Source organism: Hyla sarda, chromosome 2 (assembly GCF_029499605.1).
Source record: "Hyla sarda isolate aHylSar1 chromosome 2, aHylSar1.hap1, whole genome shotgun sequence".
NCBI classification, from domain to species: domain Eukaryota; kingdom Metazoa; phylum Chordata; class Amphibia; order Anura; family Hylidae; genus Hyla; species Hyla sarda.
The window spans coordinates 275,948,195-275,971,229 of NC_079190.1; the positions used below are offsets into that span (position 1 = coordinate 275,948,195).

Sequence of the window (23,035 nt, forward strand, 5' to 3'; positions counted from 1 at the left end):
TTTGATTTTACTATGACTAATGAGGCAATTTCCTTCTTGTGTGCAGAAACACAAACATATAAAAACCATGCAGTCATACATAAAACATACACGTATAGGCTGAGTTCACAGCTGCCTACACTACATCTCTCATGAACACCTCATTCCTTCAAATTAAACCACAGACAAGACAGAGTTCAGAGATTTTATTAGAAAACTGTCTCTATGTTATTCAGTCAGCAAAAACATAGGCAGTCAGCTCTGACTGGACAGGAAAACCCCCCCAATAGAAATCCTGTTTCAGCCACCCACAAAGGCCCATATAGTATGAAGAACAGGGCAAAACCCCAACAGAACGCCATTCATATTGCTGTGTCAGACAACAGATTCTAGAGTTCTGCTGAGCTTCTCTTTACATTGTTATTCAACCTTTTACTTTAATTGACTTTCTTAGAAATATTCAATGGATAATTTCCCCAATATTTTTAATGGAAGCAGAACAAGTATCATTTGTTGGAAACAGTTTCAAGTAATATATTTGTCTGTTTGATTAATGATGGTTGATTATTACTTGGCAAGAGAAAAACCTACAACAGTTAGTATAGTGCAGCTCCGATGACAGTCTTATCGCTAGTGTGCGTGCCATAAAACACTTTGGGTTGCAAAGGAAATGTTACCAGACTAACTAGGCAAATAATCCTTTTTTTTTCTTGAAAAGTAACAAAGATATCATCAATAATCAAACAGTTGTGTGGCAAGAACAGAAAGGTTCATGTGATTTTCTAGATAGTCATTGTTCACATTGTGAAGTGCATACATAGCTGTAGAAAGAGACACATTAGAAAATTATTTCTCTTTCCATAGCTAGTAGGGTTGGTTAGGAATAGAAAAGTGTTACCTTTTTCCTCAGAAACAGCCCCAATCATAGGGTTATGTCTGATATTGCAACTCAATCCCATTTAAGTTAAAGGAAAACTGTCAGATATTTTCTCCCGCAGTATCTACAGGTACTGTTGGATAGTGCGGGAGACACTGATTAAAATGATCCCTACCTTACCCGGATCCACCTGGCCGTTCGCCCGAAATTGTAGTTTTATTCTATGTGTATATCTTGCTGTAACCGGCACGGGCAGGGCTTTTGCAGGTTAACTGGCACTGACAATAAGGGAAGGAGAAGATCGGAGGCTGAGATCACGCGGTTGCAGACAAGTTCCAGGATACTAGTAGGTGTCTTAAATTCTTTTATTCACACAGTGTGAATAAAAGAATTTAAGACACCTACTAGTATCCTGAAACTTGTCTGCAACAGCGCGATCTCAGCCTCCGATCTTCTCCTTCCCTTATTGTCTCTTACACGTCGGTGGATCCAGCGTGGGAAGCCGCAGCAGTTGCTATATTGAGCGTACATCAGTGATGTGCCTGGAATATGCACAACCCCACCAGGTGAGTGCGTTCCTCACTCACCTAAATAATCCGACCTGGTCTGGAAGATCCCACACAGAAGCGCTCTGTTGTTTTTTGTCTTAACTGGCACTGACGTCAGCGTCGCTTATGAATATTCATCCCCCCTTCCTCCAGTTAGGAGCAGCGAAGAGAGGGAGAGCTGGAGGGAGGGGGGATGAATATTCATAAGTGGCGCTGACATCAGTGCCAGTTAACCTTTAGAAGCCCTGCCCATGCCAGTTACAGCAAGATATACACATAGAATAAAACCATAATTGCGGGCCAACGGCCGGGGGGATCCGGACAAGGTAGGGCTCATTTTAATCAGCGTCTCCCGCACTATCCACCAGTACCTGTGGATAGTGCGAGAGAAAATATCTGACAGTTTTCCTTTAAGGAGGCTTAGCTTCAATACCAGGCACGGCAAATGAACAGAAGTGGTCCTGTTTGTGAAGTAAGAAGTGCCCATTTTTTTCTATTCCTAGACAACTGCTTTCATGTTTGGCTCTCCTAAATTACACGTCTTAACTGCTAGTCACATAATAGCAAGCACTGTGCTCACACACTATTAGGAGGTGCACTACCTTTATCATAAGTTAGGGGGACTTATGTTTGACCCGTGATCATTAACCACTTCTCTACAAAATAACCCTGGTCACCTGGCATGTTCACAGCCTAACTGTGCAGCAAAGAGGTTAACGTAAGATGCGCAACAACATATCTCCTTACCCCAAATTCCATTACAGTTCAAGCATTATCAATACAAAATCCATTAATATTAGCAGGACAAAACAGGAATGATATTTTCAAAAACCAAAGATGCTGTTTTGAGAATAATATTGCACTATATGTATATATAACATTGGTAAGATGGGCATAGCACCATTGGAAAAAAAATGGAATAATAAAGTTAAAAAACGATTACAATGAACAGTCATTTAATAAAAAGGTGCTGAATGGTGAAGAGGAACAGTAAACACTCTCTTCCCACTCAAAAAAATAGTTTAAAAAATTTAAGCATCATACAATGGCAAGATTAAAAAAAAATTAAAAATAAAAAGACAAGCCGTAAAACAGCTACAAAGTTTTCTGGCTAATGGTTGAGGATGTGGTAGGTCACATTCTTGGTTTCAATGTAGAATAGACATGTAGCCGGTCAAGTAGGCTTCCATTTATCTTAAATCTACAAATCTTATCTTATTTGTTAAATCATAGCAGGTTGTGATTTATATAAATAAATGGTTTATCAATAAAGGAAATACAGGCTATGTGACTGAATACTGTGACACCGCTCTATTATATCTGAAGGCAATATACCAGGTACCATGAATATGTCAGTGCATTATTGCGTGAGCTCTATGGAAGGTGAATGAACTTGACATACATATCAGCTGTCGAAAATATTATAAATTAATATAGGGATAAGTAGATATTAGTTTGTAAAAGTGCTAGTTGGTGGTGGTGGACATCTCGTAATCCATCAATTCATGGTTCCTGAAGTACATATGTTTGCCTGAGCAATTACAGTACATGCTATATTTATTTACTCAGTCCTTTTCCTTTAAAGGTTTAACTTGAAATAATATTTTAATGTGTTTCTATATTTGGGCAAGTCTTATCATAATAAAAAAAAAATGTTAAGAAGTGGCGAAAAGCAACTTACGGTCTTGGAGAAAACCAAGAGTCAGCAGCTACTACTCTACAATCAGAAAAGCCTGTCACACATACTCACAGTTTGTGTATCTCCTTAAACATTCAACAATTTGCTTTATTTTTGAAATGCTTCTATTGTCTTTAAAGGTAGATAAAACAGTAGGAAACATATGCAATAAGCATGTAATGGAGGCTCTAGCGAGAGTGCGTGAAACTTTGAAACCATTATTAATCTGGCAAGGTCATCCTCATTACATTGTGTTGATGCAGTATTTTTACAACTAAAATACTATTCAACATACCTAGCAGGTACAGATAAATTATCAAAACAAAAATCCACAAAATAATCAAAATGATGGAACATCTGAGGTTCCAATAAACTTCTAAGCTGTAGAACGCGGGCGTAGCATAGTCATCTTGACACAAGCTTGCTGGTCTGCTCTGATTTTTATGTCACTGGGTGATAATGTGACTACTTTAAAAGTCTTGTTTCAGAGTCTTAAACAAGTATGCAGGTCTTTTCTTTTCTCCCAGTGGATGTATGTGTAGAGTCATTTTTTGTTGTTGCTTTGCATGTAATTTTTAAACATAGTTTATGACTAGGGCTAGCAATGTTATTGTGAGTCCGTTATGTGGGACAAAGAAGAAAGCCAGAGAATGAAGAATGAATATACTCTGTTGAATATAACCCATTTGCTTGGTCTGAAGGCATCTGGATCCAAACTTGGTCGTTTTCCTTAAGTTCTAACACTGCACTCCCAGAGGCTTGGTCCATGTACCCTTTCTTGTATTCATCATATGTGTAAGTGGCAGGTACATTGTTCTTGTAAAGAGCAACCCAAATGTTGGTTCCTTTGATATGGACATGGTAAGCAAAGTAATAAATTCCAGGAACAGAACAAGTAAATATCCCAGTAAGAGGATTATAACTATTATGGCCATTGTACAGAGTCCGATCAAATTTGATTGGCATGCCAGAAGGAGGAAATGGTGCAGTTAAGATGGCAGTGAATGCTGGGGCTACTTTGGCAGATAGTTCTCCAGTGCCATACTGAGGTTTTCCAGGTTTTTCATTGCCTAATGTACCTCCTTCCACGCCACCTTCTGGCAAGTGCAAGCCAGCAATGGTGCCCTCGCTATAGAGTCCTGGTGGACCTGGTGGTCCAGGTGGACCAGGTGGCCCAGGTTGGCCATTTAAACCAGGTGCTCCTGGAACTCCTGGAGGTCCTAAAGGACCCATTAAACCTGGTTCACCTGTAATGCTATTTCCAGGTAGTCCAGGAATGCCAGGTTCCCCTTTTAACCCTGGTAATCCCTGTGGCCCAATCGGACCAGCAGATCCTTGCAAGCCTGGAATACCAGCTGGACCTCTTGGACCTGGCTGCCCTGGAATCCCACCTTCTCCTTTTGGCCCTGAACTACCTTTTTGACCTGGCAAACCTGGATTTCCCGTTAGCCCACTTTCACCTTTTGGCCCGATAGGGCCTGGAAGTCCTTTCAAGCCTGGAAGACCTCTTTCACCTGGAACACCTGGTTTACCTACAAATCCATTGGGGCCCTGACTCCCTGGAATTCCAGGTGCACCTGGAGGCCCAGTAGGTCCAATGTCACCTTTTAAGCCAGGAAATCCATTTTTTCCTGGCAATCCCATAGAACCAGGGAGTCCTGGAGGTCCTATTATACCTTGTGGTCCTTGCTCACCTGGTTCACCATCTAACCCTGGCTCTCCTTTATCTCCTATTCCTCCTGGAATTCCTACAAGTCCTCTATCCCCTTTCAATCCTGGCAGACCTGGTTTGCCATACCCTGGGGACCCTGGCAACCCTGGTAAACCTCTTATACCTGGTTCCCCTTTAGGACCTAATGGCCCTTGTAGTCCCGGTAATCCATCTAAACCTGGTTTACCAATTCCATCAATGCCAGGTTTACCTTGTGAGCCCGGTGGCCCTGGTGGGCCAACAACCCCTGGCAGTCCAGGTGGACCTATATCACCTTTATCCCCTGTGCTCCCTGGTAATCCATCAAGTCCTGGTTTCCCATTACCTGGCAGACCTGGTGGGCCCATTGGCCCAGGTGGGCCACCAGGGCCACGGGCACCAGACAGTCCTGGTTTGCCAATTCCAGCTTCTCCTTTAATGCCTTTCTCTCCACGAGGTCCTGGCTCACCTTTTGGACCAGGTTCACCCCTGATACCTGGCTGTCCTGGAGCACCTTGAACACCTGGTTTTCCATTTGATGAGATTCCTGAAGGGCCAGGAATTCCAGGAGATCCAGGCAATCCCCTAGGTCCAAGCTCTCCCCTCATTCCAGGTTCTCCTTTGAAACCAGGTATACCCTTAGGTCCAATTTTTCCAGGCATACCTGGTAAGCCCGGTTTTCCAATGCTAGAAAAGCCAGGAGGACCAGCAGGCCCTTGCATTCCTTGTAATCCAGGTTTTCCTATTCCTGGCTTTCCAGGTGGTCCAGGCGGCCCAGGTGGTCCCCGTGGGCCAGGTTTTCCTTCTGGTCCAGGTTCTCCTTTTAAATCCATTGGAAGCATATCTGTAAAGATAAGACAACATAGTAAAAGATCATTGAATATATTTTTGAATATTTGAAATATTTTTTTTAGGCATGCAAAAGGAAAGCCTTTAATGTTGACTGGATCAGTTCAGCTTTTAAAATCACTTTTTTTTTTGTATCACTAATATGGCTTAGTCAAAAACTTTTCTTAGTGTCTGTTGCCATCAACCATATATTTTCATGACATAAAAATTGGAACGATGGTATAAATACAGCATAATATATTGTAGTAGATTAAATAAGAATGTACTGTAATACTTTCATATTATTTAGATCTATAATGCTCTTAAATAATAAGGTAATTGAGGATAAGTTCACAGTAAAATTTCCTACCGTATTTTATGTGTGAATTTTTCTTTGTTGCCCTTTTTTGGCTGATTATATACAAAAATGCAAGTGTAATATGTCAGGAGTAAATGTCCTGACATATTACACTTATAGCAGAAAGCAATGTATGGAAATCTACTTATCTTCTGACTTACATTTGTCCCATTTTGTCCCATTTGCACCCCTTTCTTACACATTCTTATTAAAAAACATATTTTATTTAAAATTCCAATGCCAGAGGACTAAGCAGCAAGGGTCTGCAGACAAGAAGACTGTGAACTGTGATAGTAAGTGTATGGTGTAAAGGTCTGGAGTCTGTTTTTAAAGTGTACCTGTCAGATCCAACAATTTTTTTTTTTTTAAACATATCACTCAGTACCTAATCCTGGCCATGTACATCTAATTTATTTGTTTTGCACCTTTATTTATTTTTTATTGCACTTTTAATTTAGCTCACTAGTCTGAATTCCTCTCAAAGGGAGGGGGTGTGGCCTCACTGTGCAGGTCTCCGCCCCCTCCCTCAGTATGCTGTCTGCTCACATCTCCCCTCAGCATTAGCAAAACTACAACCCCCAGCTTGTCCTCACTGACAGTAGCGGGACACAAGCTGACGGGGACACAAGCTGTGAGTGCAGGTGTCAATCAAGGGAGTGTGTCCATGACATAAGTGATGATGCATGGACACAGCAGGACTAGTATGTGTTCAAGCAGGCTGGGGGGGGGCAGTTGTTTGACTGGCTTTTTCAGTATGAAATGCTGAAAATTTTCTAATAAAAGCAATTGCAAAACCTATTGGTTTTGCATCCTTTACAACATATCAAAAGTTTTTGTATCTGACCGTGCCCATTTAATCTCTATTTAGGGGGTGTGGTTTGGATCTGTATTTATTTAGATGTCTAGTCTGGGGTCTGTATTTAGGGCATCTGGTCTGTATTTATTTAGGTAATCTGCTTTAACTATCTATTTATTAACAAGTTTTTTTTAGTCTTTTTTCTTCTGGGGCCTGTATTTAAAAGTTTTGGTCAGGGGTTTGTATTTGGTGGTCTAGTATCTAGTCAGTAATTATTAAGGGGCCACTACTTTAGTGAATTAATTAATTATCTAATTAATGAAAACGCGGACTTGAGATGGTTCAGGATAGACATGATACTGTAGTGGGGCACATAGGGGACCTAATACTATACAGGGAGCACAGAAGGACCTAATATTGTAAAGCAGGCAAAAAGAGGGCCTAATATTGTACAAGGGACACAGAAGGAGGCCTAATACTATATAGCAAGCACAGAGGGGCATATCTACTATGAAGAGACAAATACTAGGCACTATTATTGTGCTATACACATTAGGAGTTTATAAAGAGGTGAGGATGATGCTGGAGCTAGGAGCCTAAAATATTTGTCTTATGGCAGATTCTGCAAAGAGTAATGAGCGATTCCAATGAAGGAAGATACCCCTGTGAGTCACTGGATATAACTGCACTCTAATCATTTATGGTTGGCAGAATCTGTGTAGTGGTAGTATCTTGCACTATATTGGTCACAGTATGAGGGGAATATTGGTCTTTGTTTACTAAATGTTATTCAGAAACAGTGTGGTGGTATTATCTAGTCACTAGGCATTGGTAATTGTAATGTCCTGTTGTTTAGCCCTTCTATACTGGTATCAGTTTCATTGTAATGGATTTGGTCAGAAACAGTATTATGATAATATTTCCTCATATATACCGGTGTTATTTGGTAACTTATGATTTATTTAGCGGTACATGTTGTTATTATGGGAAATTGTCTTACCTATGTTACCTTAAAGGGGTACTCCACTTGAAAACTTTTTTTTTTTAAATCAACTGGTGCCAGAAACTGGTAACAGATTTGTAAATTACTTCTATTTAAAAATCTTAATCCTTCCAGTACTTATCAGCTGCTGTATGTTTCAAGGGAAGTTCTTTTCTTTTTGAATTTCTTTTCTGTCTGACCACAGTGCTCTCTGCTGACACCTCTGTTCATTTTAGGAACTGGCCATAGGAAAAAACATGGACAGAGGTGTCAGCAGAGAGCACTGTGGTCAAACAGAAAGGAAATTCAAAAAGAAAAGAACTTCCTGTTCCTGTATAGCAGCTGATAAGTACTGGAAGGATTAAGATTTTTAAATAGAAATAATTTACAAATCTGTTTAACTTTCACATAGCCATACCCACAACCAAAATGGGCTGCGTAGTCTAAAATTTCCAGGCCTATTTTTGGTTGTAGCCTGGCCCTGTCCACCACCTATGTCCCCTGAACACAGATATCATTCAATATATTGGAATAAAGTGATCACATTTCATTTTCTGTTTTGTTGTAACATGACACAATAAAGGTCGGTCTTCCACTTATGGAAAAAGGAGGTTGCTTTCTATTATTAAAAGCATTCTACCTTTACGTGGTTTACAGTCCCCACAACATGTCCCGAGACTGTTTAATTTGGGAAACCATTTCACAAACATGTTGCCCACCACTTTACAGAAAGGCAATGTAAGTCATGGTGCGGTGGTACTTAGCGCACCATGACATACATTTACGCCATGTACATGACTACGAGCACCGGTGCTGTCAGCAGCCAGGGACCCTCCAGTAATGACAATCGTGCTGATGTCCGCCATTAATCCCTCATATGCCGTGATAAATACAGATCACAACATCTGCGGCAGTGCGACACTTAAAATGGATGATCAGATTGCCTGCAGCGCTGTCGCTAGGATCCAATCATCCAGCATGGCGGCCGGAGGTCCCCTCACCTGCCTCCGGCCGTCTTCAGGGGTCTTCTGCTCTGTTTTGAGAACAAGCAGACCAGAGTAGAAGATTGCCGATAACACTGATCAGTGCTATGTCTATGCATAGCACTTAACAGTATTAGAAATCAAATGATTGCTATAGATAGTCCCCAATGGGGACATAAAAAAAAAAAACTCCCCCAATAAAAATATAAAATTGTCCCTTTTTCCCAGTTTACCCCCAAAAAGCGTAAAACAAATGATTAATAAACATATTTGGTATTATCGCATGCGTAAATGTCTGAAATATCAAAATATAATGTCAACTATCCCGTATGGTGAACAACGTAAACATAGGAAAAAAAAGGCCAAAATTGCTGCTTTTTTGTCACATTTTATTCCCCAAAAAATGATTAAAAAGTGATTAAAAAGTAAAATAGAAGCAAAAGTGTTACCGATAAAAACTACAGATCATGGACCAAAAAATTAGCCCTCATACCATCCCGTGTACGGCAAAATGAAAATATTTATAGGTGATCAAAATAGGGCAATTTCAAACATACTAATTTTGTTAAAATAGTTTGAGATTTTTTAAAGTGGTACAATTATAGAAAACATATAATATGGGGATCATTTTAATTGTATTGACCCACAGAATAATGAAAACATGTCATTTTTACCGTGTACAGCGTGAAAACAAAACCTTCCAACATTTGCTAAATTGCGGTTTTCTTCTCAATTTACCCACATAAATAATATTTTTTTTGTTATGCCATATATTTTATGGTAAAATTAGTGATGTCATTACAAAGGAAAATTGGTGATGCAAAAAACAAGACCTCATGTAGGTCTGTGTATGAAAATATTAAAGAGTTATGATTTTTAGAAGGTAAGGAAGAAAAAACAAAAATGCTAAAATAAAATTGGCCTGGTCCTTAAAGGGGTTCTCCGGTGCTTAAACATCTTATCCCCTATCCAAAGGATAGGGGATAAGATGCCTGATCGCGGGAATCCCGCCGCTGGGGACCCCCGGGATCATGCACGCGGCACCCCGTTTGTAATCAATCCCCGGAGCGTGTTCGCTCCGGGACTGATTACTGGCGACTACAGGGCGGGCGGCGTGTGACGTCATGCCTGCACCGGCGTGTGACGTCACGCTCCGCCCCTCAATGCAAGCTGACGGAAGGGGGCGTGATAGCTATACCAACAGACCCGGAGCGAACACGCTCCGGGGACTGATTACAAACGGGGTGCCGTGTGCATGATCCCAGGGGGTCCCCAGCGGCGGGACTCCCGCGATCAGGCATCTTATCCCCTATCCTTTGGATAGGGGATAAGATGTTTAAGCACCGGAGAACCCCTTTAAAGGGATACTCCAGCCCTAAGGCAATCTCTCATGCAGCACCCACCTGTGTGAGCTGCACGCAGCGCTGGAGGCTCCGAGTCTGAAGCCTCAATACCACGGGGCCGGAGAATTGTGATATTATGACTCTGCCCCTGTGTGACGTCACACCCCGCCCCCTCAATGCAAGTCTATGGGAGGGGGTGTGACACCTCACACAGGTGGGTGCTGCATGAGAGATTGTGGGGGGTCCTCAGCGGCAGGAACCCTGCGATCAGACATCTTTTCCCCTATCCTTTACATAGGGGATAAGATGTCTTGGGGCTGGAGTACCCCTTTAAGGCCAAAATGGGCCTGGTCCTTAACCCCTTGGTGACGGAGGGTTTCCAGCTTTTGCACTTTCGTTTTTCCTCCTTACATTTTAAAAATCATAACCCTTTCAATTTTGCAGTTAAAATTCCATATGATGGCTTATTTTTTGCGCAACCAATTCTACTTTGTAATGACATCAGTCATTTTACCCAAAAATCTACGGCGAAAAGGAAAAAAAATAATTGTGCGACAAAATTGAAAAAAAAATATCCATTTTGTAACTTTTGCGGGCTTCCGTTTCTACGCAGTACATTTTTCGGTAAAAAATAACACCTTATCTTTATTCTGTAAGTCCATATGGTTAAAATGATACCCTACTTACATAGGATTCATTTTGTCGTACTTCTGGAAAAAATCATAACTACATGCAGGAAAATGTATACATTAAAAAATTTCATCTTCTGACCCCTATAACTTTATTATTTTTCTGCGTACGGGCTAACCGGCACTGCTTTACTTTCACATTAGACGTGGCGTTCAACTTTGAATGCAGCGTCTAAAGGGTTAATAGCGCGCTGCACCGCGATCAATGCCATGCGCTATTAGCCATGGGTCCCGGCCATTGTTAGAGGCTGGGCCCAACCCACTATAGACAGGGAGCGGGCTGAGGGTGTATAGGTACGCCCTCCTTCCCCAAGGAGTAAAAGGGGTATATCTGTGAAAATCAATTTTTTTTCATATCAACTAGCTCCAAAAATGTAAGCAGATTTGTAAATTACTTTTATTACAAAAACCTTAATCCTTCCAATACTTATCAGCTGCTGAAGTTGAGTTGTTTTTTTCTGTCTGACAACAGTGCTCTCTGCTGACACCTGTCTTAGGAACTGTCCAGAGTAGCAGCAAATCCCCATAGCAAACTTGTCATGCTCTGGACAGTTCCTGAGACAGAGGTGTCAGCAGAGAGCACTGTTGTCAGACAGAAAACTCAACTTCAGCAGCTGATAAGTACTGGAAGGATTAATATTTACAAATATTACAAATCTGTTTAACTTTCTGGAGCCAGTAAGTTTTTTTTACAGGAATACTCCATTAAGAGGTTAAAAAGGCCTGTTAAACCAATTGCAAGGCCAAGAAAACCAATTGCAACAGAAAGGGGACGGACCTTATGGACTCATTAATGTCTTCTAAGGATATGTAGTGAAGGAGTTATGCCTATGGTTTTAATTGTAGAGTAATTGACGAGCGCTACTTAATATAGTCAATGACTATTGACTATATTACATGACATATTCATATGACATTAATCTGAGGGCAGGTACAAATACAATGCCAGAGTTCAGCATCTGCAGCCTTACATTTAGGACAGTTGGTAATAAGGTCACCGGGTGAATCCAGTACACATGGTTTTTAATTTACATGGTTTTTAATTTACAAATTTTCCCCAACATTTTCTAATATAACAGGAATAAATTTTTCTTAATGAATGAATGATTTATATAATGATGGGGTAGAGAATGCACTTTCTTGATTTATATTTTCTAGATACTTTCTAAATATTTTCATTGCACAATATAGTACTCATTTTGAAAGAATATTTTATTGGTTCTTTTATATCATAAAGTATGTTTTAAAATACCGTAGTTATCGGGGTATACCACGCACCAGCCTATAACAATCACCCTCATTTTACCAAAAAGTTTTTTTACCCAAATATCCTTGGTAAAATGAGGGTGCGTGTGTGTGTGTGCATGAAGCCCCCAGGAAAGGCAGGGGGAGAGAGACCGTCGCTGCCCGCTTCTCTCCCCCTGCCTTTCCTGGGGTCTAGAGCCCTGCCGCCGCCGCTTCTCTCCCCCTGGCTATCGGTGCTGCTGCCCCATTGCCTCCCCCATCCCCGGTTTTATAATTACCTGTTGCCGGGGTTGGGTCCGCGCTGCTTCTGGCTCCGGTGTGACGTCTCCTGCGTTGTTGCTATGCACTGCGAGGCGCAATGACGAGTGATGTCTTCAACGCGACATCACTCGTCATTGCGCAGCGCATAGCAATGACGCAGGAGACGCCACACCGGAGTCAGAAGCAGCGCGGACCCGACCCCGGCAACAGGTAATTATAAAACCGGGGATGGGGGAGGCAATGGGGCAGCGGCGCCGATAGCCAGGGAGAGAGAAGCGGCGGCAGCAGGGCTCTAGACCCCAAGAAAGGCAGGGGGAGAGAAGCGGACAGCGACGACCTCTCTCCCCCTGCTTGTCCTGTGGGCTTCTGCGGGGTCAGAAAAACCGGGGATGGGGGAGGCAATGGGGCAGCGGTGCCGGCAGTCTCTGGACCCCAGGATAGGCAGGGGCAGAGAATCGGGAAGCGACGGCAGGTCTCTGGACCTGCAAAAGCCGCTGCAGTTCATTGATTTAAAGCGCCCGCTTTAAATCATTGAACTGCAGTGGCTTATCGGCGTATAACACGCAGATAGACTTTAGCCTAAACAATGCGTGTTATACGCCGATAAATACGGTATTTAAGTGACTTTGGGAGCTAATACACTTATTTTATTGGAAAAAATAATCAAATAAACTTCTACATTTAAAAACATTGCCTTTTTTGTCTTGACAAATTTCTCTCTAATTCAAATTCTAAATTTAGACTGTTAGCTCTGTGGATGGGGTAGCGGCTCCTAAAGAATGCTAAGACTGCACTTTCTTTGGTATTTTTTTATTACCCATAGGAAGGGCCACGATTGTGTTGGTCTTTGAATCCCCATAAAAGGAAAGCAGCCTTTATTGAAATTCACATTTATTTTCCACATAAACACTACTCCACACATTTACATATGTGATGGATTTGGATTTAATTGCTAAATATAATTTGATTTTAAATGGGCTGCTGTTTTACATTCCCATATAGTTCTTACGAAATACAGACATGCTCATACTTCACCCTGGAAGCATTTGGACGGGCAGTGCGAGATGGGAATGTAACATAATATAAACGCAGTAATTTGAGTAATTCACAATGTTGTTTTTCTAATTTTTCAGATTCCACTCCCCTACGTTATTTGCAGATTAGGAGCATTTACCAGATGCCAGAAAAAGGTGGAATTTCCCCTGAATTTTAAAGGAAACAATAAAGGAAATGTAACCAATTTTCTGTAAAATATTCATATTCCTAAAATCATATTTCAGTGATGCTGTAGATGCCAGTAACAGAACTTGTGCTGAATACCATCTGTATTTAATTTATAAACCTGGACTAGTTTATCATCTGGAGTGTTCGATATGGATACAGAACCAAGTAGGTTTGTAAGCAGGGGCCAGGCCCACATGCTTTGGTAAGGAGGAAGAGTTGACGCCTAGTTTTGGCCTCAGGCCAAGTGGTGCCAAGTAAGGGGAGCTTCACACCGAAGAAATCACACTTGTTTGGTTAAAAATGCAAGGTTTTTACTTGACAACGAGAAGTAACAGTGTAAAAAAAAAAATGTATTCCAATTTTCCCTCAGTGCTGAGACATCCACTGTGGTCCTTAACACAGAGTCTCCCAAAAATGATAGCTTGCTAAGGTGCATGCTTTCCTCGCATGCACTATATACAGGTAGTCTTACGACAGTGTGGCAGTCTTGGCTCATCTCTCAGAAATTTGTCAAACAGCTGAGGGTCCAACCAGATGTAACAGCCATCAGGAGCAGGAATTTGTGGTGCCTAGTGGCACACGGCCCTCTTCTCTTTTGGCAGAAGCAGCCATTTCTGGCCTATTCCTTGCTTGGCTTGAGTTATATCAACTATGGTGCTACCTACTGGGAAAGAGCACCCTCCCAGGTAGAGGGCCATAATAGCGTAACGACACAGGAGTCACCCTCAGAGTAATTACTTCTGCCTAATAAACACAAGTCATAAACAGCATCTTACACCAATCAGATGGATAAAATGCAAAATGCACCAGCCTTTGCAGGTTAAAAATTCTGAAGCAGCAACGTAACTTGACATTTGAAATTCAAGGAACAGTTACCGTGAAAAAACACTGTGTGCAAGCAGGACACCACCACAGGGCACCTATCAAAATAAACTGGCCTCCACACCAATCCTGAAAGAATCCATGAATACTCTGGTCGTACCAGCACCCCCACTATGCATTAAAGTTGCTTCCAGGCGGCAAGTGTTCTCAACTGAAGTGTTAAAGAAACTGACTAAAGTACTAAAGAGTTAATAAAGTGCAGTAGCAATGTTGATGCCCCTAGCAATCGGCTGATAGTAGTCTCTAATCTCTAACAGTACAACAATAATAGGCATTAAAGTAGTGCAGTGCATGTGACTATACATGGAAATATGCCCAAGAAAAATGGCAAACTGAACTCAGGGCACAGGACAAAAGTAAAGGGGAATGCAACTTTACCCAGGTCTCCTCAGTCTCATTACAGGTTTGCTCAGAGACCTATGTACTGTATACTGTTGCATGCTGGACATTAATTGAATGATGAATGATTTTTGTCCAGGAAACTCTGTTAAAGGGTTAATCCGCTACCCAGCATCTGGAACATTGAGTTCCGAATGCTGTGTGCGGGCATCCGTGTTCACACCCGCCCCTTTGTGACTTCCCGACCTGCCCCCTCAATGAAAGTCTATGGGAAGGCAGCGTGACGAGGGGGCGGGTGTGAACACGGAAGCCCGCACACAGGGTATTTTTGAATTATACAGTGCTGGTAAGGGTAAGTCTGTATAGATGGGTAGATTCCATAGTGATATGGGATACTGTACAGACACATGTTGGAAAACTCTCATGTGCAATAACTGCTAGATGAAATACATTAAGTAGATTTTATTTTTAGAATATTTTAATAAGAAGTAGCTATGTATGTGTAATTTCAGAATATATATATATATCTTAGTGCTTAATTTATATTAATTTAAATCATGACAAAGTGTTTGGTGTATTTATCTGAAAGTTTAGATGGACTGTCTACAGACATTGAGGATATGAGATACCGCTAGCATATGCAAACAATGTGCATATGGAGGTCTGACCACTGTGTCTTCCAATGATGGTTAGAATGACATGGAAGAAGTATTACAAAGTGTCACACTGCTTTGCTTTTTGTAAGTTCGGCTGTGTATTTTCTGAGAAGCTGCATTGTTGTTCTTTGACTATAATGACCAGTTACCATGATTTTCATTGTTAGGTTCAGGAAGCACATCAGGGTGTAGTATCAGCAGCACAACTAGGGGATACAATTCAATCCTTTATTGGCTTAATCTATGTTAAAAAATGACTGCAATCCACAAAGCATAAAAATACAGCACATCAGGACTGATGCGTTTCGATCTTATGATCTTAATCACAGACCATACAAAACTGTGAATGTGGCCACAATATATAGAAAATCTCTGGTCACATGATCCATTGTCACCTGATCTATTTAATCACAAAGAGGGCCCACCTCCACAGGTAACAATTTGGAAACATTATTTTGTTCTATAATGGTCTATTGACTAGGGACGCTATTATTTAGAACACATAAGCATAATTATAAACATACTTGTACCAGTAGAGGAAACTATGTATATACAGGAATGTATTTCTATATATACATATCATGATTAGAGATGAGTGAGCCAAATCTGGTAAACCCAGATTTGACCTGAACTTTAGTTTTTTCCGGCTCGACGATCACTCAAGCTTTTACCATTTTAGCGGGTAAATAGAGCGAAAAACCAGAAAGCATGTTTTTTTTTGGCGGCCGGAACAAGCAGGACAGTCATATAACGTACGAGAAGCAGATTTGCTGCTTACTGTGTCAATCAAGCACAAAAGCCAATAGGACACAGCCAGGGACACAGATAAAAGGGCACTGATGTCACTCGCAGCATTCAGAGCACTTGGAATTTCTGCAAAGAGGAGACAGAGAGAGAGAGAGAGAGACAGGCATAGGGACAGTTAGTGGTTAGAAAGATAGAGGTACAGATTAGAAAGAGATAGATAGATAGAGATTAGAAAGAGAGACCTTGTGTGTGTGTGTGTGAACAGGAGTCACTCCCCATACAAGAAACCTATAGGGGCTCCTATACAGCATATAAAGGAACATGCTTCTCACAGCCTCTAAAGGACTAATTTTTTGCTACCACACATCCAAAGCCTTTTTTTTAAACCTCATACCTGCAAATTCCTGAATTGAATAGTGTTCCTCAACCAGCTACAGTAGCCAGCGCCAGGATCTCTATTTAACCTGTAGTTCTGGTGCATTTCATATAGTTTCGCAAACACCGTCAGTATGCATTGTGCAGTCATGTTTGCCAGTCAAAAAGCTTGTTAAAGTTATAGGTATCAAGCCTGTAGTGTTAATACAGGTCTGTTGAATTTCGTATAGTTCCGCAGACACTATCAATACGCATAGTGCAGTCATCTCTGCCAGTCAAAAAGCGTGTTGAAGTTATACGTATCTAGCCTGTAGTGTTAATACAGGTCTGATGCATTTCATATAGTTCCGCAAACACCGTCAGTACTCATTGTGCTGTCATCTCTGGCACACAAAAGCGTTTAAATTTCATTTGTTGAATTTCATATTTTTCTGCAAACCCCATAAATCTTTCTAGTTGTGTACATGCAAACACGCATTATACTAAATAGCATGTGCATTCCAAGCACATAGAAGGAGATTTATCATTCTTTTCAAATGTATGGCTTTTATATGACACTTTTTTTTACTTACTTTTGCTTACATGCGACCTATTTATCAAATAGTTGTGCGACCTATTTATCAAATAGTCGCACGACCTTGATAAATAAATCACATGTAAGCAAATCCCAGGAAACCCGCTTACAAAAGCATTTTTTAAAGTAGAAAAGTTTTCTCTCATGTTAATAGCTGAAGTACTTTATCTACCCTTTATTACCAGTAGCGTTGCTAGAGAGTGACGGGGGGGGGGGTGCCGCATCGGGAGAAGCCACCCCTGCTAGATGCTAGTGACATCTGTCCGCAATTTCATACTGGATGCTAGTGACATCAGTCCGCCATCTCATGCTGTATGCTAGTGACATCTGTCTGCCCTCTCCTGCTGTACGCTAGTGACATTTGTCCGCCATCTCATGCTGTACGCAACGCAAGTGACATCAGTCTGCCATCTCATGCTGTACGCAAGTGACATCAGTCTGCCATCTCATGCAGTACGCTAGTGACATCTGTCCACTATCTCAGGCTGTATGCTAGTGACATCAGTCCGCCATCTCATGCTGTACGCAAGTGACATCAGTCTGCCATCTCATGCAGTACGCTAGTGACATCTGTCCACTATCTCAGGCTGTATGCTAGTGACATCAGTCCGCCATCTCATACTGTATGCTAGTGACAGCGGTCCGCCATCTCATGCTGCATGCTAGTGGCATCTGCCTGCCATCTCATGCTGTACGCTAGTGTCATCAGTCCGTCATCTCATACTGTATGCTAGTTACATCTGTTTGCCATCTCGTGCTGTACAAGGGTAACATCAGTTAGCCACCAACCAACCACTTTCCTGCCACTACCAGTATGCCATCTCATGCTGTACGCTAGTGACATAAAACCGCCATCTAATGCTGTACACTATTGTATGCAGGCTACTACCAGTAACACCAACCCACCATTATCCTACTTCCAGCCTGGTCTACACACACACAACCCAACATCCCCAGAAAAGGGATCCTGTTTTCAGCTTTTCATGCAAGAGCTATTTCTTCTTCAGTCTTCACTATTTTAGAACGCCAAGTCTACTCCCAAAAAAGGGATAATTTTGGGTATGCTGGGATGCCTCCGGATGCATAGTAACACTGGCAGGCATCTACCAACAGCAAGGGATACTTTATGGTGCTTTATTTTTGTGTGGATGAGCCTAAAAAATGGGCGAGCTGGAATAGTTACCATGGTTTACCGCATGTCGCCATATCTGATCCTTAAAACACTTTTAAACTACTTGAATACACTCCTAATAGTGATAGAAAGGGGCTTAGAGTTGTTAGGCAGTGTTTTAGGGCCTAATTTAATGCTGGTTCGAGTCGAACTGAGCTGAAACAAACTCGTGATTTTCAGAAAGTTTGACGAGTCCGGCGAATCAAACTTTTCAAAAGTTTGCTCATCTCTAATCATGATGCATGTACAGTGCAAATGAAAATCAGTTGCAAGAATAAAAATCATGACAATGAAACAGCGATAAAGTTAGTAGAGAAGTATCATGTCTAACCTACAATTAAGACCAATTGGTTTCCGAGAACCTAATCTGTATATCCAAAATGGTTCACAGTTAGTTAATTTGCAGCGATAATTGCCTCCTCTAACTGCTGGGAAAACCCTTTCATTGTCTTGTATGGCAATAGGAAAAAACACTAGGATACTTAAAAACATACTTTTATTGGTGTACATTTGTTATATAGGCACAAAAAGTTCACACATTTAAACAATAGAAGGTACAGTGCAATGTTTGTAAAATTCTTCACAAACCTAGCTTGTCCTATTTTGAGGATAGTTTGCTAGAGTAAGGCTATACTGGCCCTACTAGTCGCATAGGACCCCCTACCTGTTACTGCAGGGAGGCCTTCCTAGAGAACGCCAACCTGCAACAGGAACCTCCTATCTCTCCCTGGTTCTGGAGGGAATGGAGGCACCGGGTGCAGTACGTATAGCACGTCACCAGCAAAAAATCAGCTGGTTTGTGGACCTCAGCTGAATTATTCGGTGAGTATACAACTGTAAGCACATCAAATTGGTATAATGATTGCATACAGATATAGTACAAATTAGAACCACATATTTCCAACGCGTTTCGTTGCGGCACAATTTTAAGCGTCGCAACTCTTCAGGGACAAGTGTTTGGAGAGCAGGAGTATAGTTTCTCCCGTCACCTATCTCACTGAATAGTAGTATGATCGTGATACGACATAGAGGTATAGATAGATATTCTGATGTGCTTAGATAATGAAGGCCCAGATGAAGTTATGTGGGTAATGGTCCAAGGGCTTGTGTTCCCTCTTGCATATAGATAAGTACCCCCTATTTCCCCTTATATAATCGTCCTTTTAGCCTATCAACCTCATATAGTAGCTGGGAGACCATAATAATATTAGCACCCTAAAATAATACCAGATAGAGATCACTGCACCCCTTTAATGAGGCAGACAAACCCGTGGGTAAATGTATAGATAATGCCGACCTAGAGATCACTGTACCCTTACAATGAGATAAACCGGCGGTTAAATACACTGATTTTGCCAACTCTGTCTTTCATGTGTTCTTTATTTGCGTCCCACTGTGGAGCACAAGCCAAATATGGCCGACAGGAGTGTGCGCATCGGATGCGCCCCACTGTGGAGCATCCGCCCCCTCCCCGATGCGTTCCACAGTGGGGCGCATGACAGCACTGCGCCTGCGCGCATTCAGCGTGTCCTTATGCGTTCCACAGTGATGCGCAAACCGGAAGTGAGATCACATACACGCCCGCACGCCGGGGAGCTATAAATAAGCAGGGTGCAGGCACAAGGTAGATGCCGCGCCATCCTGCACCTCTGCATTTGCTGACCACCGAATCAGCTAACTGTAAGTAATTTATCTTCCTACTATCCATGCTTATCTAGTATTTAACCATGCCTTAGGTAATTTTACTTTGTCCTATAGGCAGGTACCTGCATCCTAATGGCTCCCTAAACTATCCCAAGGATGCCATATGGTAGGACATCTATAATTAATTATTTATATACCACTCTGCATAACCTGGCACTCCCACTGGTTTTACTCATCTAGTTTACCCATCTATTTACCCACAGATATTGCCCTATTCTGAATGTGGAAACATTATCCTGTAGGTAAATGCCCTGTGCCCTCACATACTAGGTAAATAATAACCTTATCTATTTCCCCTGTCATCATACCAACCAAACCTATGATAGTATAATAATATTATGTTCCTCCCTGTTAGGCTTACCTCTACCAGCCTGCAAAAATACAAACTAAAATCATACTAACCCACTGTATCCGTGCAAGTATCGCCTCTGCACCTACACATTTGCCGTACCAATCTAAGGTAGGCCTTAAAGATTATTTAAAATCTCAAACAATGTGTATAAAACAACACTATATACAGAATCTCTATTTAATTTCAGGACGGTATTTATCTATATACAAGAGGGAACACAAGCCCTTGGACCATTACCCACATAACTTCATCTGGGCCTTCATTATCTAAGCACATCAGAATATCTATCTATACCTCTATGTCGTATCACGATCATACTACTATTCAGTGAGATAGGTGACAGGAGAAACTATACTCCTGCTCTCCAAACACTTGTCCCTGAAGAGTTGCGACGCTTAAAATTGTGCCGCAATGAAACGCGTTGGAAATATGTGGTTCTAATTTGTACTATATCTGTATGCAATCATTATACCAATTTGATGTGCTTACAGTTGTATACTCACCGAATAATTCAGCTGAGGTCCACAAACTAGCTGATTTTTTGCTGGTGACGTGCTATACGTACTGCACCCGGTGCCTCCATCCCTCCAGAACCAGGGAGAGATAGGAGGTTCCTGTTGCAGGTTGGCGTTCTCTAGGAAGGCCTCCCTGCAGTAACAGGTAGGGGGTCCTATGCGACTAGTAGGGCCAGTATAGCCTTACTCTAGCAAACTATCCTCAAAATAGGACAAGCTAGGTTTGTGAAGAATTTTACAAACATTGCACTGTACCTTCTATTGTTTAAATGTGTGAACTTTTTGTGCCTATATAACAAATGTACACCAATAAAAGTATGTTTTTAAGTATCCTAGTGTTTTTTCCTATTGCCAATTGCATATTACACATAGGTCTACACGCATCATATGCTCCCTCCTATATCATTGTCTTGTATGGAAAGGTACGTGATGTTACTTTTGTTGATGTTACCAGAAATGTTTACTTAGCATAGATATATTTACAGCAGTATTTTTGATATCTGTAAAATGGTGTGAAAATACAGTGGGGCAAAAAAGTATTTAGTCAGCCACCAATTGTGCAAGTTCTCCCACTTAAAAAGATGAGAGAGGCCTGTAATTTTCATCATAGATATACCTCAGCTATGAGAGACAAAATAAGAAAAAAAATCCATAAAATCACATTGTCTGATTTTTAAATAATTTATTTGCAAATTATGGTGGATAATAAGTATTTTGTCAATAACAAAAATTAATCTCAATACTTTATTATATACCCTTTGTTGGCAATGACAGAGGTCAAATGTTTTCTATACGTCTTCACAAGGTTTTCACACACTGTTGCTGGTATTTTGGCCCATTCCTCCATGCAGATCTCCTCTAGAGCAGTGATGTTTTGGAGCTGTCGCTGGGCAACACAGACTTTCAAATCCTTCTAAAGGTTTTCTATGGGGTTGAGATCTGGAGACTGGCTAGGCCACTCCAGGACCTTGAAATGCTCCCTACAAACCACTCCTTCGTTGCCCGAGCAATGTGTTTGGGATCATTGTCATGCTGAAAGACCCAGCCACGTTTCATCTTCAATGCCCTTGCTGATGGAAGGAGGTTTTCACTCAAAATTTCCCGATACATGGCCCCATTAATTCTTTCCTTTACACGGATCAGTCGTCCTAGTCCCTTTGCAGAAAAACAGACCCAAAGCATGATGTTTCCACCCCCATGCTTCACAGTAGGTATGGTGTTCTTTGGATGCAACTCAGCATTCTTTCTCCTCCAAACACAAGTTGAGTTTTTACCAAAAAGTTCTACTTTGGTTTCATCTGACCCTATGATATTCTCCCAATCCTCTTCTGGATCATCCAAATGCTCTTTAGCAAACTTCAGATGGGCCCGGACATGCACTGGCTTAAGCAGGGGAACACATCTTGCACGTCTAGCGTCGTCGTGTGTTACTGATGGTAGCCTTTGTTATTTTGGTCCCAGCTCTCTGCAGGTCATTCACTAGGTCCCCCCCGTGTGGTTCTGGAATTTTTGCTCACTGTTCTCGCGATCATTTTGACACCACGGAGTGAGATCTTGAGTGGAGCCCCAGATCGAGGGAGATTCAGTCTTCTCAGCCTGGTGCAGGTCTACAATTTTGTTTCTGGTGTCCTTCGACAGCTCTTTGGTCTTGGCCATAGTGGAGTTTGGAGTGTGACTGTTTGAGGCTGTGGACAGGTGTCTTTTATACTGATAACATGTTCAACCAGGTGCCTAAAATACAGGCAACGAGTGTAGGACAGAGGAGACTCTTAAAGAAGAAGTTACAGGTCTGTGAAAGCCAGAAATCTTGCTTGTTTGTAGGTGACCAAATACTCATTTTCCACCATAATTTGCAAATAAATTCTTTAAAAATCAGACTATGTGATTTTATGGATTTTTTTTCTCATTTTGTCTCTCATAGCTGAGGTATACCTATAATGAAAATTACAGGCCTCTCTCATCTTTTTAAGTTGGAAAACTTGCAAAGTTGGTGGCTGACTAAATAGTTTTTTGCCCCACTGTATTTTCATGCCATTTTACAGATATCAAAAATACTGCTGTAAATATATCTATGCTAAATAAACATTTCTGGTAACATCAACAAAAGTAACATCACGTACCTTTCCATACAAGACAATGAAAGGGTTTCCCCAGCAGTTAGAGGAGGCGATTATCGCTGCAAATTAACTATCTGTGAACCATTTTGGATATACAGATTAGGTTCTCGGAAACCAATTGG

At 41.4% G+C, this 23,035-nt stretch overlaps 1 protein-coding gene across 4 annotated transcripts in view; it reads right to left on the bottom strand.

Annotated features, from left to right (window-relative positions):
- Positions 1-1,306: 1,306 nt before the first annotated feature.
- COL8A2 (collagen type VIII alpha 2 chain) overlaps positions 1,307-23,035 on the bottom strand; it is a 167,144-nt gene continuing 145,415 nt past the window's right edge. For all 4 annotated transcript variants that reach the window (XM_056557175.1, XM_056557176.1, XM_056557174.1 and 1 more), the window contains one exon: positions 1,307-5,616. In XM_056557175.1, coding sequence (XP_056413150.1) covers positions 3,704-5,616 — 1,913 coding nt within the window. In that variant the 3' untranslated portion in view covers positions 1,307-3,703. The remainder of the gene's footprint in view (positions 5,617-23,035) is intronic.